Source organism: Eptatretus burgeri, chromosome 5 (assembly GCF_056783735.1).
Source record: "Eptatretus burgeri isolate ZD-2024b chromosome 5, Ebu_testis_v1, whole genome shotgun sequence".
NCBI classification, from domain to species: domain Eukaryota; kingdom Metazoa; phylum Chordata; class Myxini; order Myxiniformes; family Myxinidae; genus Eptatretus; species Eptatretus burgeri.
This window is the reverse complement of record NC_140965.1, coordinates 50,940,335-50,956,911: the sequence shown is the minus strand read 5'-3', so window position 1 is coordinate 50,956,911 and position 16,577 is coordinate 50,940,335. Positions and strand designations below refer to the sequence as shown.

The 16,577-nt window shown below is 43.0% G+C and overlaps 1 protein-coding gene across 4 annotated transcripts in view; it reads right to left on the bottom strand.

The window, feature by feature from the left end:
• ATG13 (autophagy related 13) overlaps positions 1-16,577 on the bottom strand; it is a 134,499-nt gene that overhangs the window by 96,124 nt on the left and 21,798 nt on the right. For 3 of the 4 annotated variants that reach the window (XM_085881850.1, XM_085881852.1, XM_085881849.1), the window contains 3 exons: positions 14,931-15,050; positions 12,817-12,863; positions 7,897-8,037 (listed from right to left, as the gene is read on the bottom strand). In XM_085881850.1, the coding sequence (XP_085737976.1) occupies positions 7,897-8,037; positions 12,817-12,863; positions 14,931-15,050 (308 nt within the window). The remainder of the gene's footprint in view (positions 1-7,896; positions 8,038-12,816; positions 12,864-14,930; positions 15,051-16,577) is intronic. The other variant, XM_085881851.1, reaches the window with a different exon arrangement.

The following is a 16,577-nucleotide window of genomic DNA, read 5'->3' as shown; positions in this document are numbered from 1 at the left end:
TCCGTAATCCCAGCCGCTCCGACTCCTCATTCAGCACCTCGAGGGCCCACAAAAGGATGTCTAAAGTCTCCGCAAAGATGACTGCATCATCTGCAAAATCAAGGTCCGAGATCTTGACATTCCCAAACGATGCACTACAGCTTGATCTCTCTGACATCCTCCCTAAAATCCAGTCCATACAAGTGCTGAAAACTGTGGGGGCCAGTACACACCCCTGACGAAATCCAGTAACAACTGGAAATAAGTCAGAGATGGTACCACCACACTTCACTCTCAGTACCAGAGTAGAGTGCAGACATCAGATCGATCAGTTTTGTTGGCACCCCACCAAGACCAAGAATCCTACAGAGGACATCCCGATTCACTGAATCAAACACTTTACAGAGATCAACATAGGCTGCAAGCAGCCCTGCAGAAACTCTCGTCTGCGTTCGGTGAGGACACGAAGGGCAAGGATATGGTCAATAGACCTCTTTGGTGTAAAGCCTGACTGCTCTGGACGCTGGTGCTCAAGCAGATGGTGGCGAACCCTATCAAGAATTATCCAAGCAAAGACCTTGCCCGGCACTGAGAGCAGCGTCACCCCTCGGTAGTTGTTGTAATCTTGGCAATCACCCTTCCCTTTCCAGAGAGGGACAACAAGGCCCCTCTTCCAGTCAGTTGGGATGATGCCTGTGTTCCAGGCAGAGCACAAAACTGCATGCAACGACACGAGTGCAGCACTTCCACCAGCCTTGAGAAGTTCAGCATGGATGCCACAGATCCCTGGAGCTTTGCCCCGTTTCAACCGGTTCACCGCAGCCCATGTTTCCACAAGCGAAGGTGGACCACAGTTGATTCGAGGGTCAGCAGGTCGAGGTAGAGTGATGCTCTACCCCCTCCCAGATTCCTCGCACATAGGCCTCCTTGTCCACCCTCAGTGCACGTACAGTTTTACGCCTCAGATCCCTGAACAACTCAGCTCTGCCATTCAGCCTGGCCCTGCGACTCTGGTCAATGGTATCCAGTGTCCCTTGAGAGACAAAATTCTTCTTTGCCCTGCGGTGAGCTCCAAGACATCCACCGGCAACATCAAGGACGGTGGTCTTGAAGGCACTCTACAACTCTTCAGGACCCCCCCCCCCCAAAGCACCCAGACCCCCCAAGTGTCCACTCAGCCTGTTCGCAAACTCCTCAGCTATTCTCTCATCCCTGAGCTTGCCAACATCCAGCCTAGGCTGGGATGGTACCATTCTCCAGGATTTAAGGTGCAGCTTAAGAGTTGCTACAACAAGCCTGTGGTCAGTATTGAGGAACTGAGCACTCCGGTTGACCCTGCAGTTCTGGATCATCCTCCAACGACCGTCAATGAGGACATGGTCAATCTCCTTTGCCCAAGTCAATGGACATGGTCAATACCAAGTCCAGCGATGAGCTTGTGGGCGCTGAAACCATGAACCAGCCATCCTCAGTCCATGACTTCTTGCAAAGTCAAGGAACTTAGTGCTATTCTGGTTCATAGTTCCTGACCCATGGGGACCAACACACACCTCATAACCATCCCTAACAGTTCCAGTCGATGCATTGAAATCCCCCAAGACTGGAAGTGTATCTCGTCTGGGGCACTGATCAACCACAGACTCGAGCGTGGCGTACAATGCATCCTTCACGGTGAGATCACTCGCCTCAGTCGGAGCATAAACAGAGACCAGGGAAATGACACCTTAGAAGTGATGAATCCTTAATCTCATAATGCGCTCGTTGACCGGTGTTACCTCAATTATCATTGGGGTCAGCTTATTGGACACAGCTACAGCAACTCCTTGGGTATGGTAACCATCAGAGCGACCAGACCAATAGTAGGTGAAACCACCCACCATTATCTCGCCGCAATCCGGTCTCCGAACCTCAGAGAGAGCTGCAATCCCGATGTCCAAACGCTTGAGCTCAGATGATAACAGAGACACGTGATCATCTCTCTTTGGGATAGGACATTCCAGGCACCCACCCGAAGGGACCGTCTCAGGTTAACCCAAGGAGACCGCCGTCTGGTGGACGACACCTCAGCACCACTCCGACACACTCTCCCGCAATCTGACCCAGGGATGTTACCCCGTGGTTTCCCTCCCATCATCAAAGATTGGGGGTCCCGAAGGCTTTGCCCCAATCCCGTCATCCGGTGAGCTGCCCTGCGAAGGGAAGCTGCACAGGAGGTACTCCCACGGAGTGGGTTTTCAGATTTTTTTGCGTTTTTGCGTTTTGCTGAATGAAGGGTTTTTACGGTGGCCGGAGTGCAAATCCTGCCACCAACCTCCTCATAAAAAGCAACCCAACTGCAGGAGGACGTCCGCAGACACAGTTGGGCACTAGATATGGATGGCCGTTGGCTCACAAGGAGCTCCTACTCACAAGGACTCAGTTGGCTGGCGCATTTTGAGAGGCGAGAGGGAGAGATGACACGTGAGAGGAGGAGGGTTCAGGGTCAGCACAAGCATGAAGCAAGATGCTGGCATTTTGGCTCTTGGTTGAGTCATGAGAAACAGACCCCGAGCCTTATGTATGTCATAATGGGTCGGTGAGGACGATCGCTGCACGAAGCAGCTTCACGTCTGAGCCTTGGTGTTTAGTTCCGCTCACGGAGTGCCTGACGTACATTTGTCCTGCTATGAGAGAAGCGCCATTTTGCGTGAGTGTGCACGTGCTGGTGGAAACACCTCGATTCTAAGTCCCCAAAAGATCAGCTCTGGGCCAAGCTAAGTTCAAGAATCGTTGAAAGGAGAAGTTTTTCTTTATATTTTGTTTCCCCGTTGTCTGTATTTGAGTCCGTGTGGGAGGTGCCTCGACTCCAGGATTTATTTTTCATATTATTATCAATTCCTTTTTCAATTATCGTCCTTTGTAAATATTTATTTTCATTAAATGTGTTTATTTTAAGAAACTGTATTCATGTATTTGTAGTGGGTTCAAGAATGAACACCCTGTGCATCCGTTTTATTCCATGTGCTCCTCCGCCGGTCCGCCATTGCCCTCCACCATGCATTTCGAGCACGTGTTAAAATCTCCGAGGATCAATGTGTCCGCCTCCTCTTCACAAGGAACCGCTCGGCCGTCCAGGGGGCTGTCGGTGTTAACCGCCCATCACCACAATTTGGACCGGGTGGTTAACTTGCGCTGGCCACCCCCGCGACAATATTATGCATGGGTGAGTGTTCAGCTGCCCTGACTCCAATCCACGACCTTACACCCATTGGCTGGACAACTGGCCTGACTCTTCCCCAATAAAATCATGCACCGCCATTGCATGAAGCAGCTCAGATCGGCAGGCCTCGAGCCTTAGGCCTGGGTGCTAGTCTATGGCCCAGTGCAATTGAAATGATCCCAGGTATATAACCATGATGTATTATATATGCACATAAGCTGTACGCATGTTTTTGCTTAATGTATGTAAATCAGGTGATGAAACAGCACAGATCAGCAGGCCTCAGCCCTTCGGCCTGGGTGTTGGTCCATGGCCTAGTACAATTTAAACGATCCCAGGTGTTTCACCACAATGTAGTGCATATGCACATAAGCCATAAAAATGTTTTTGCTTCATGTTTGTACATGGGGTTATTTTTATGATTTTCGACACTGAACATGACATTATACACCGCCTAAATAAACAAACATTCATTGGGACCGGTTGGGACATGTATTGCAAAGAAATTCTCGTTCTTGTTTGATATTAATTCACATATTTTAAGGTAATATTACGCATCACTGTTGCAGCAACTGGACAGCAGTCATGGTGTGCGAGGTCTGCAATACTTGTACATTGGCTGAAGTCGACAATCTCTGTGATCTCCATGAGAATGTCACTTTAGAGAACATTTCAACAGCAAATTGAGGATACCGGTACATTTTTGAGGTAGTAGGTTGTAAAAATAACGAGAGAATAAATGTGTGAGTGAGTGGAGAAAGTAAGTTTGCGACATTCACATCAGACCAAGACATGATGTTTGTGGATGCCCTCAACCATTCGACTTTTATGTGTTCACCAAAGCCATAGCACACAAACACAGCGTGTTTGTGATCAAACAAAAAACTGGAACTTTGAAGGAAGTACTTAACCGCAATCAATACGGGACTTTCATAATGACGTGTGAATGCCAAATGAGGCCTTTTGCACATGCCCTGTGTGTGTTAAGGTCCGGTCGCACGTTGACGTTTTAGCCAGCTTATGCCAATTTTTGAAAAAATTGTCTAAAACGCTGGCACACGTCGAATACGTTATGGGTAAGTTTTGGAAACATTGAGAGCACGCTGAAAAACACTGCCATACGTCGTAGTACGCTGGCTTTAATCATTGTACTTTGCGGTTGTCCTCAAATTTTAGCATGCTTGAAATTTTACGACTTATGCCAGCGTATGACTCACACGTTCCGCATACGCTGGCCATAAGTTGTAGGCACGTTTTGCGATCGTTGACACACGTTACTTGTAAGTTACTGATAAGTCGAAACACGTCGAGGTAATGTTTAGCATACCCGAAACTTATTTCTAACCTATGAGTAACGTGTTGTAGGCACGTTACGCGATCGTTCACACACGTTACTTGTAAGTTACTCATAAGTCAAAACACGTCAAGGTAATGATTAGCGTCAGTGTTCCAGACTCTCTGGTTTTGTTTTTTTTTGTTTTTTTTCTTCGGTATGACGGTGATGTTGACACTTCCATTTCTTGTGCGGTTATGATTTAAATCGTTGAGCGGAAGCCTATTAATTATATTATAACCGCACTAGAAATCGAAGTGTCAACATCACCGTCATACCGAAGAAAAATAAATAAATAAATAAAACGGAGTCTGGAACACTGACGCTAACCATTACCTCGACGTGTTTCAACTTATGAGTAACTTACAAGTAACTTTTGTCGACGTGTGCCAACGATTGCATATCGTGCGTACAACTTATTCCCATCGCATGCAGAACGTGTGAGGCATACGGCAAGTACGTCGTAAAATTTTTTACATGTTTAAAATTTCAAGACGTACTCCATTTACTACGATGTATGATAGCGTACTTTAGCGTTCTATTCACGTATCCCAAACTTACCCATACCGTATTTGATGTGCGCCAGCGTTTTAGACGCATTTTCAGAGGTCGGCATAAGCTGGCAAGATCGCCAAGGTGCGACTGCGATGTTGACACTTCCATTTCTCCGGCGGTTATAATTTGAATCATTGTGCGGCAGCCTTTTAATAGGCTACGGCAAGTTATCGTCAGCGATACGTGCAGCGAGCTATGCATAAGTTAGATTATCGTTGGGCATAGGTTGTGAACGCCGACAACAGGCTAAGCATTCGTTGGTATAAGTTATCTATAAGACAATGAAACGTTCTGTGTCCGTTACTAATATGTTATGCATACGACTAACTCGTTATGAATACATCCGAATCTTTAAAAAAAAACATCAAAAGTTCAGCGTAAGCCAGCGTTTTACAGACATTTTGATACGCTGCCATTGCTGGCTAAAACGTCAAGGTGTGACTGGGCCTTTACACAGACTCAGTTCTGCTCGATGGGCACTTTTAACCTGCGGTTGATAGCATGAAATGTGTAATTCAGCGTGAAATGTGTAATTCAAATAGTCTTACAAACATAATTTTCAGCATTTTGATCAGTGTTTCTCAACCTTTTTTGTCTGACACCCCACTTTGATTTTCAAAATAATCGTATGCCCCACCATGATTGGACACTGCAGTATATACTACATATGTGTTCAAAAGGCAAAGCTATGAAAGCGATCATATATTGATTCATTAATTCTGAATCCTCACGCCCCACCAAAATATTGCCACGCCCCACCAGTGGGGCGTGCGCCCCACCTTGAGAAACACTGATTTAGATGAAAGTGGCAATTTCAAAATGGTAAAAAAAATTCAGTTCTGTTTTGTTCTTGAACACAAATATAGGAATACAAGAAATATCCGGGATGAGATGATTTGGGTTCGGACCATTTCCTGTAAATTAAACACACACACACACACACACACACACACACACACACACACACACACACACACACACACACACACACACACACACACACACACACACACACACACACACACACACACACACACACACACACACACATACCTCCTTTCACCAATAGATGCAAAAATCAAGTATAATTAAATGTGACCCCAGAACCAAACAAAAGATAAACACATAGCCCACACAACACCCGCTCATGATGAATAGTAAATATAATTTTAAATTTATCCCATGCATCGACAAGCCCCAGATATGACAGTCCCATCGGTGTTAACAAGCATGAAAATTTGGTCAGAATGAGTCCATTTACAAACCTTTGGGTCTTTCACAGACCCACCTGGTGGGGAAATTTTGTAGTATGGGCTGCAAGATATCGACTTTTTGGACCAGTTGATCAGAAAGTTATCCAAATCTCTCATGCAGAGGCACACCCCTTTCTTGCAGGTACATTTGCAAGTATTTTCAGCTTCTTTAAAAGTTTGATGAGCTGTTTCAGGCTACAATCCTTATCTGGCACATATGATATACATCCAGGTCACCCCGGTGGACTTTGCTACCAGGGGTTTTCACACATGTTAGTCACAAGTCGATTATGGCTGACTGGCAGCTATTTTGTTACTTAAACGTGTCCCCAACCATTTATTGGACATGTATGGTCGGATTTTGTTCAAACTTCTGGTGAAACTGCCAAAATAAAGAATTACTGCTCACCTTCACTCTTCAATTCCTCTTTTTTCCCACCTCTGGAACAAACTATGCCTGGTGTTGGCTTAATGGTTAGGATGGTGGGCTTGGGATCCTAGAATCCTGAGTTCAAATCTCACTTTGCTATTGAACTAATACCAGGTGGGATTGACTCGACCTATCATCCTTCCGAGGTCAGAAAAATGAGTGCCAGCATGCTGATATCCTATTTCGGAGTGGTGACCTATCCAGGATTGTGCGCAATAGCCAAGGAGACTGCTTAGGCAGCACCAATACTCTGCACAGAGTATGGTCCCAATGGATGGATGGATGGATGGATGGATGGAACAAACTCCCACACTCTCTTCAATCCCACTCCACCCTCAAGGTCTTCAAAACAGCTGTTCACCACCATCTCATATCTTCCCCCATCCAAAATCTTGACGTTTTCTACCCTCGTCAATCCACCCCAAACCCACCTCCTTCAAATTCCCCGTTTTCCTTCCTGAAAGTCCCTGTAATACCATCTTGTTTAGTTCATGTACTCTGCCCCCATCCATTCCCAATATCTCCTATCATCTCTGTTCCCCACCATTTTGTGCTTGAATCTCTTGCCCCTCTTGTTATATGTTCTGTGTGTTAACTCTTACACAAGCCATGACATGGTGTACAATTTTTTTTTTACTTGGCACAAGCACAGTACATGATGTCATACATGTGCACCTCACTATATTTTGCGATCTGATCAAAGATGGCCGACTGGTAGACTGGCGGCCATTTTAGTTGTAAATAAATATGTGCTAGCCCTTCAACTCCATACAGCAAAATTACTAAAACCACAGGGGCTATGACATTTATGTCTTTTTCTCCTTGTTTTTCAAATGCTATGTGTTGCCTTAACTTCATTTACAAACTTGCGTGTTATCAGTGCAAAGGAAGCATTATCTCCAGGCCATGAACGACCATCAACACGCATCTCCATTTGCTTGTTCTTAAAGTTTCTCTTTTATGAGAATTAAACTGTTAAAATAAAAAGGGCAAATAGAAGTATGCGAGTGGAAATGCTGAAATTATTCCATGATGATCCAAATGTAATATTTTGCTGATATTTGACAAACACTACAATTATACGTTTAGGAAGAAAATAATAAACCATAGGGATGGGGCTCATAGACAGGGATGGGGCTTTTCTTGCCTGTACAAGATGACATAGTCTGGGCCCTGCTTGCGAGACAGCTTGTATGCTGGTGTGACCCTCGTCACAGACAGAAGCGATTTCAGCAACAGGGACAAACGGTTGTAGACTGTGTGAGAAACTTTTACATCCCAATCACACCTGTCACAAACACGTACACAAACATGTATTCAAAACTCAGTAATACCACAACATAAGGGATATATTGGCGTGTCACAAGCACACAGTGATGTAGTTCTATATCAGATTCCACAAAAACAACCCTTTGCACAAAAAAAAAAAGTGCATCGTCCCCATTTGCTCACTTTCATCGAGGAATTGCTTGTTACCTCACCCTAGAGCCAGTATATAATTAGAGCCATATGATTTTCCACAATCGTGGAAAAGAGGAAATCACGGATCTGGTGACTTGAAATGGAAAAATGAATCTGACTTGGAAAAAAACATCAGAATGTACTAAATTACAGAAATAAAATAAATAAACAAATAAATCAAGACAAGGTCGAATTACAAATAAAATATTTATGATATTCATGTTTGATTTTATGTATGTGATTCTCCAGACTTAAATCCCATGCAATGTAATTATGAAAAGTAGTACAAAAAATTAAAAAAAAACCTGCAATTTTATACACTAAATTTCCCCAGACTAAATTACAATATGAAAGAAGTACAAGTGAGCAAGAAAGTATTCTCAGTTTTATATCAGGGAGCAAACAATTCAATCTATAAATTATACCAATATTTTGAGTGACTTAATTTGTGATTTCCTGAATATGGTATTTCCAAGAAAGTTTGGAATCAATCTATATCTACGCCAAGAAACTTGGTCTCTAACTTGACACTGGTCAAAATTGATAGACATTTACGGCAATCAAATCAGTCGATTTTAAATTTTTACAAAACAGAATATAATTGTATTAATATAATTTGAGTTAACAGACAACCTACTAACTTTAAACCAATCACATACTTTTCATAGATTCTCATTTACGACATTAAACAAAGAATCAAATTTATCACAATATCCCAGCGTTTGTGTCATAATACCACAGGCATACAAAAATGCCGATGATGCGGTGACACAAACGAATGTCATTTCTCTTAATAAGTATGTGACATAATTGTATCAACGCATATAAAAGAAATGAGAACAATTCGGAAGATTTATGAATGTCATTAATATAAAAAAAATGAATAATAATGGATCAAATAAGGAACCTTGGGGAACGCCACAGTTAACTTGCTTCTCAACCAAATCTCTGACAGAAGATTTATACCTAATACATTGAACATGATTGGTAAGGACTAAGTCACATTTGCCACGGTGGCCGTGGGGTGTCCAAAATCTACGGCCACTAGCAATTATACGGTGGCCGCAGTATTTCCACAGTCACACAATGTAGCAGTCACATATGCTTTTATTTTTCGGGGAGCCGCACGGCGTATTTAGAAATTGTGGAGACCGAAAACGTGGGGTTGCCGTATGGTCTTTGATTTGATGTCGCACGGTGACCTTAAGGGGGTCCTGCGGCGGCCATAGAATTTTCAAGGCAGACGCAAGGTGCCCGCAAGGCGACCGCAGGGGAGCCCTAAGGCGAACATGCGGCCAGACGGACGATAACGAGTGGGTTAATTTTTTTTTTTTTGGCTTGTCGAATTGCTACGGCGAACGTAGAAATGAAAAAAGTTATAACTCTGCGTTATAATTCCACGGCGACCCCTACGGCCTGTAAAAGATAGCCAAATGACGTAGGGCCACCCTGAGGCCACCGCAGAAACTCTGCGGCCGCCGCACGTTTCTGTCAATTCAGAGGGCGTACGGCCGCCGTATCCTCGCCATAGAGCAAATGTGACTTAGGCCTAAGATAAATAGAAAACCACTCATGTATAACACACTTGATTCCATAATTAATAGCATAACTTAGATAACATTATGTTATGATTAATAGTATCAAAGGCTTCAACCTAAAATACACAATTTGGTGTCTGTCTGTCTGTCTGTCTGTCTGTCTGTCTGTCTGTCTGTCTGTCTGTCTGTCTGTCTGTCGTTACTTCTTAACCAAACTTGCCAAGGAGACTAAGGGTCACACGACGAAGATTGTCACAACTTAACTTGCCCCCCCCCCCCCCGAGGGGGATTTCCACCTTCGACAAACTCTCTGTTAAGGTGTATAAATAGCTCAGTACGGCACAAACTATTCTGTCAATTCTTTGCAACATATGGTTACATTTTTGCACAGTCCCTACTGTTGTTTAACACTAAATTGAAATAAATTTGGAGCAAACCCAACATTCTTGAGGCATTCTATGCTTATCGCATTCTCCACAGACTAACAGAGCCAAACTGTCTCAACTTGCTAGGACTCTAGGAAAAGTGTTGAAATGAGTCTTTGCACACGAATGAAGTATCCCATTGCCTGGCCAATTTTTCTAGGCACAAGATTTTGTGGACTGTGAATGGATTGTTTATAACATATCTTGGAGTCTGTGTCTGTGTCTGTGTCTGTGTCTCTCTCGTGCAGCCTGTGGCTGCTGATTGCATCATTGGTTGGGACGCGACTATGCCGCTGATGCAGTGACCCCTTTCCAGTACACTGGTACTCATTTTGCTGACCTCGGAAGGATGACAGGCTGAGTCAACCTCCTGGTGTATTTTAATTCAGCAGCCAACGGGGCTTGAACTCAGGACCCTAGGATCCCAAGCCGCCACCCTAACCACTAAGCCAACACCAGGCTTATCTTGGAGCATCATATGTCATTTATCCTGGCCATGGCTTCAAGTGTGACATGCGATATTGCTCCTGACATGGCCCAATTGTTTATTCGATGCATAATCCCAATTGTAATGCAGACTCGCCTCAAAGCTGTCCAGCCTGAATCCAAACATCGACCCAGCTATAAACTGTCAACAGTATTTCACAGGCAGGGCGATTCATCAAGGTGTGCCGTCCCTTGGATGGATGATAAACTGGGCGTCCCGTCTGCCGGCATAAGTTGGTGAACGTAAACACGCGTCTTTCGCAAAGAGATGGCGAGCTATCGCCAGCACCCTGAATAAATTCCAAATTCCTGGCTCTAACCTTAGTCGAATGTGAGGCCTGGCCTACTGGTTCATAAAAGACTTAGGCCAAGCTTCCCCCCGGCTAACAACGTGGGGATAATTGTGGCTGTCGAAGAAGAAAAAAAAGACGTAGATGAATATTAACCCACCGCCATGCGCACGATAATGGTGAACACGTACATACACACGACACCTCTCCCCCTACCACCACCATGCAGCTCCCTTCGGGAGTGAGTGCTTCTCGTGAAAATTAATTGAGGGGTTTGCCAGCCAGTCTGAATGAAAAGATAAATTGAGTGTGTGGAATTTTCGTACATTAAAAGATATGTTGCAAAATGATACAATTTATTTTAAATGATGAAGATAAAAGTTAGTAATGTAGACCAACAACAGAATTGGTATCAGAATGCTACCATTTAGGAGGTAAAGAATAACAAGCTGAGTGATAGAAAGAAAAATAAATAAATAAACTTTCATTCTTTATACTCTTCAGAGTACAGAGTTAAAGGTGTAAAACTTATTGCATATCAGCAGGGGTATCCGGCATTGCCCGGTGCAGTTCTAATCCCGTGGGCAACATGAAGAAATCAAATTTTATTGTTTTTTTCTACTTTTTTGCGGTGGGGCCATAACACCTCCCCACATCCACTGAGGAATGGTGTTGAGGATGATTTAATACTACCTTTCACAGAGCTACAAAGGTTTCGGCACTAGAGAGATTTTTTTTAACCCCCCCCCCCCAAAAAAAAATACAACCATTTTTTTTTTGAAAATTTTCAAAAGCTTGTTTTTGCCTAAAACACTACCTGAAACTCACTGATGAACCTCTGAAAGTTAAAACAAAGATTTGGTTGGCCATCTCTGAGAAAAATGGTGACGCACAGACAGACGCAGAGAGACAGACAGACAGACAGACAGACAGACGGCACTCATAGTATAGAATCCTGTTGGCTGTTGTTATCCAGTTTAATTACTCTCTCATCAGTCCCATCAAATCAAGTATAGAATATGTAGATTGCATCAGGTTTTTTTTGTTTTTATTAATGTCTCTTGCAGAACAATAGTACCACACGACAGACTAACAGGAGAATAACTATGGCTAAAGACAGACCCAACTCAGACTCCAAATCATGTAAGCATGCACACGGTCAGCTTGCTTCGTGTTCACATCCAAGTCCATTGACCCCTGGTTCAAATCCTAAATGCTGTGTCAATTTGCCCAATGAGTGCTAATGTCCATCTCATTCATGTAAAATTACATTGAGACAAGCCGGTAGGGGACATGGGTGGTCGCTAGACTAAGGCAAATTTGAAATATGTGGATAAGAGAACACATCAGATGGCATTTTTGCCATTCGTTGTTCCATATAGGAATATGACGAGCAACTGTCCATTCATAATTTGTGTTCGATTCCCTAACCCTACGTTAGGGAATCCCAACACGAACGTTGGGGTGAAAGCATATAGTAATATAATTGCATACGAGTCATAGTTTTTGATGGATCGGGCTGAAAATTTTTGACAAAGAGGTTGATTAGAGTGCGCATAAAAGCACGGAAGCCGATTTTTGAAAAAAAAAAATTTTCGGGTTTTTTTCAAAGTCCCGTTGCTCGGCAACGGTGGCGTCCATAGCAACGGTGCTCAAAAGCATACAACTAGATCCTGGTATGAACCTACCAGTCAAGTTTCATCAAAATCAGTTGACTCCTCTGGCCTCCAGAGCTGTCCATTACATACAAACAGACAGACGGAAAACCTGAGAATAAGGGTAGTCTAGCGACCACCCAATTATCTGACCTTTCATGAGCCTTTTATAATGTAATAAACAAAACATGCAAATATGCATGCACACTTACTTTTCATGAACCTCCAAGCTCCAGACCTCCAAACCCATGGAGTCACCCTGAAGAGAAAGACCCACAACATTTACTTTGTGGGAGTGGTACCAAGAAGCATGATACTGGCAGCATGAGCAAAACACAATTAAAATTGGGGGAGGGGGGGAGGAAATGGCAACACAGAGAAAAAATTAATCCAAAAATTTAACTCCATCTTGCATTTATCCAAAAATTTTACATCACTTTGAATCTAAAAGTGTATTCCCACAGCAAAGTTACTTCAGAACAAACGGCAAGTTTGAAGATCCAAGGTGTGTGAATGGAAGTTGGTGCATCGAAGCTGCGGGACCACGGATCATGAGTCGGGATTAAATGTGCAAAGCGTTTGCTACATCACATCTGGCTATCTGAGGGTGTTTGCTGCAATTTCTGTGACAAGAGTAGTCACATGATTTCAACTCCAATGCAATCTCGACGCCAACTAGAATGAAATACTTTCACGTGATTGCTAAAATTTGATCAATTATCAAAATCCAAGATGCAAGCAAAGTCAAAATCTAAAATCACAAAAAAATCTAATTAATACAGGGCTTGTAGCATGGTATTGTGTACACTGTGGTCCTAAATGAGGAGAAAGCTTAGGAATTGAACCCAGTTTTAATAAGATAAACAATCTTAACCCTCTCGAGCCCACAAAATGTTCTGGGTGAACAAAAAAAATCAAACAAAATTGCATGCGGTCACCGATGACCCCTGGGGCTCTTGAGGGTTAATGTTATATAATGCCCAAGTGTCTGTGCTTTCAGAAAATGTATACTTTGCTATGGGTCCGATGGATATAGTTGCTTACAAAGCATGTTTTTTATCCAAACACAGGCTATTTCTTCCATTTTTATAGCTCATTTTTTAGAAATGGGTTACATGTATGATTGTATATGTTGTCCAAAATGGTTGAAAATGCATTTTTTGTTTCATATATATCATTATACACAAGAATAGAACAATTCCTCGAAACAGTACATTTCTTATGACCTTCTGCATATCTTGGCACCCTCAAATGTGTAAAATCTCAGATTTTGCAAAATTTCCCCCAGTCATAGTGAAGCTTACAAAATCTTATTCCAGAAATTTGAAATGCATCTGATAGAACATCTTAAATAGCAATTTACTTCTGCATAAAGTGATGATTTAAAATGCCAAGTTTCAACATGGATCATTTCAACATACCAGTTTTTTGGTTCACTTCGATGATTGGGTGAAAAATGTTAGGAAGTACGTAACAAATTGCATTTACCAAGCTGCTACAAAATTAATGGTAGCTATAAGCTTGATTTTATAACGATAGAATAAGTTTACCAAGATGGCCCTATGATATAAAAATCAATACTAAAGGCCAGTTTGTGTCCAGTATACAGAACATCAAAGGTCGTTCGGAAGTACGTAACGTTTTAACGAAATCTGCACTTTTAATCCTAAGATGTTAGTTTGGTTCATCACAGCATGTATTTCTATGGTTAAGTTTATGTGCATATATATTTATGACCTGAATGAACACTGATCAATTTGTTAATTTCATATGACCTTGACCTCTTTGCTCAAGGTCAAATATCAGGTAAACCAAATATTCTCCATATATGTGGTTTTCAATTAGTGTATAATAGCCATCAGACCAATTTTAGAATGATGAGTGGTTCCTTGATACAGACAATTGATAACCAACTTTGACCCTGTCAGAGCAATAGAAAGAGGAAGAATTAAGCTCTGCCCAAATAGATCCTGAATCCCCATGGTGTTGGCTAACAAATGATATGCAAAACTTAATCATACAATGACTTTCATTTTTTGGTCCCCCGTGTCCTAAATGTGTACATAATACCTTGCTCCAAGCCACAGATAAGTTAGTACTGATCGTATCATTGAGGAACTCGTACATAAATCACGTACAGGACAAAGACATGAGTTGACGTCAATGCACTTCAAGACCAATCACGACGACATTAATAGACAATGAGCAAATACACAAGCATATCGGATTTAAGGCTACGATTCCAATGTCACAAAGCATCGGTTCAAAGAAGAGCGCGAAACAGGCCAACACTCTTCGTGGTGTCATGCGACATAAAATGGCTCACCTCACATGTTTTTAAAGATATTTCCACACACATGGGGAAGCCCACAGCAGGAATCCTGGTGGAAAGAACTTTCTTTGCTTCTTGACTGACTTCAGGAATGTCTTTGATCGCCAGATTGAACTGAAAAATGCACATCAGGTTGTATAAATGAGATGGCATTTCTCAAGCAGGGTTTGTACACCCTGGCCTATCTAAATTTGCAGACCATTTCGAGGCTATGTCTTGAATTCTCCAGGCCAGTTTAACCTGAATACAGTTGATTTCTAGACATGCCAAGAGTTCTTCAAATAAATAATTAATGCATCGATTCCTTAGTTTACATAAGCTAATTACAAAAATGAACATTTTTTTGTAGTGTTAAGGCTCGTAGAAAAACGAGAACATTGAAGGGATCAGGATACAACAGAACGAGAAGAAGAGCAGAAAAAGTGAGGAAACACCAACAGTGGAGTTGAAGGACAAATAGAGAGAGATTTGGACAAACAATGGGTGCGGGGAGGAATGAGGGGTAGGGGAGGATGTATGGATGGACAAGATAGATACAGAAGAAAACTCCCAGGAGGAAAAACTGGAAACTTGGGATGTGTGGGCTTTGGGAGGAAGGTTAATGGGGGAAGAAAAAAATATCACATCATGGTTTGGATGAGGTGGGGGGGTGATCCGAGATGGTGGTGAACAACTGTCGTAACTTGGAGGGAGTAATGAGATTGAAGAGAATGTGGAAGTTGGTTCCACAGGCAGGAAAAAAGATGAACAAATGAGTGGAGTAGAACAATGATTCTGGATTCTGGGATTTTCAACAGATGGGGGTTGATGGTGGACCATGGGCACCCTGCAGATACCTGTGAGGACAAAGCATGGAATGAGCGAATGGTGCATGAAGGCTGTAGAAGACAGTCCATCAACCTGTCTGCGATGGGAAAGTGCTCAGCCCCTAGACTCAGCTTTATCGTGAGAGATTTCAATAATCTTGAATGCCTCGGTTTCCACAGCGTCAAGCTGAGCAAAACATGAGGCAGGGGAGCCAGCCCAGAGGGGACACCAGTTCCCTATAAAGCTGCAGATGACAGCCTTAAAGGTGGATAAGAGTTCAGGTATGCCAAGGAAGGACTTTGCATGATGCAGGATGCTTCCCACAGTTGCCCAGTGGGCAACTGACTTTGGAGGCCAACTTGGAAATGAGGTTTGCCCAAGAAAGAGCATGGCTGATAGTGACACCCAGGAGGTCGAGTGGCTGAACTTTCTCAAGAGGACTGTTAAGACAGTTGATGGGGAGTAGGGGGTTTGATGGGAGGGGGTGGGGGTGGGGAGGCCTTTCCAGACAGTGAGAATGTGAGATTTCTCAGGATTGAAAGACATATTCCAAGTGTTTGACCACCTTGTGATTTTGTTTTCGTCTGAAGAGAGGGAAGTGGGAGTTGCCTGTCTGTCTGAAGGATGAGGGAGGTCACGGGAGAGGGCGCAGTCATCAGCAAATCGATAAAGAGGATCGTTGATGAAGATTAGGAATAGGTCAAGGCCCAGGACACTGCTTTGTGAGACTCTGGCCATATTACAGGGAGAGATGAAAGGATTCCATTGAGAGTCACACATTAGAAGAGTAGAGGAAGTCAGCCAGCCATGTGCGGAGTTGGCCTGAAATGCCAT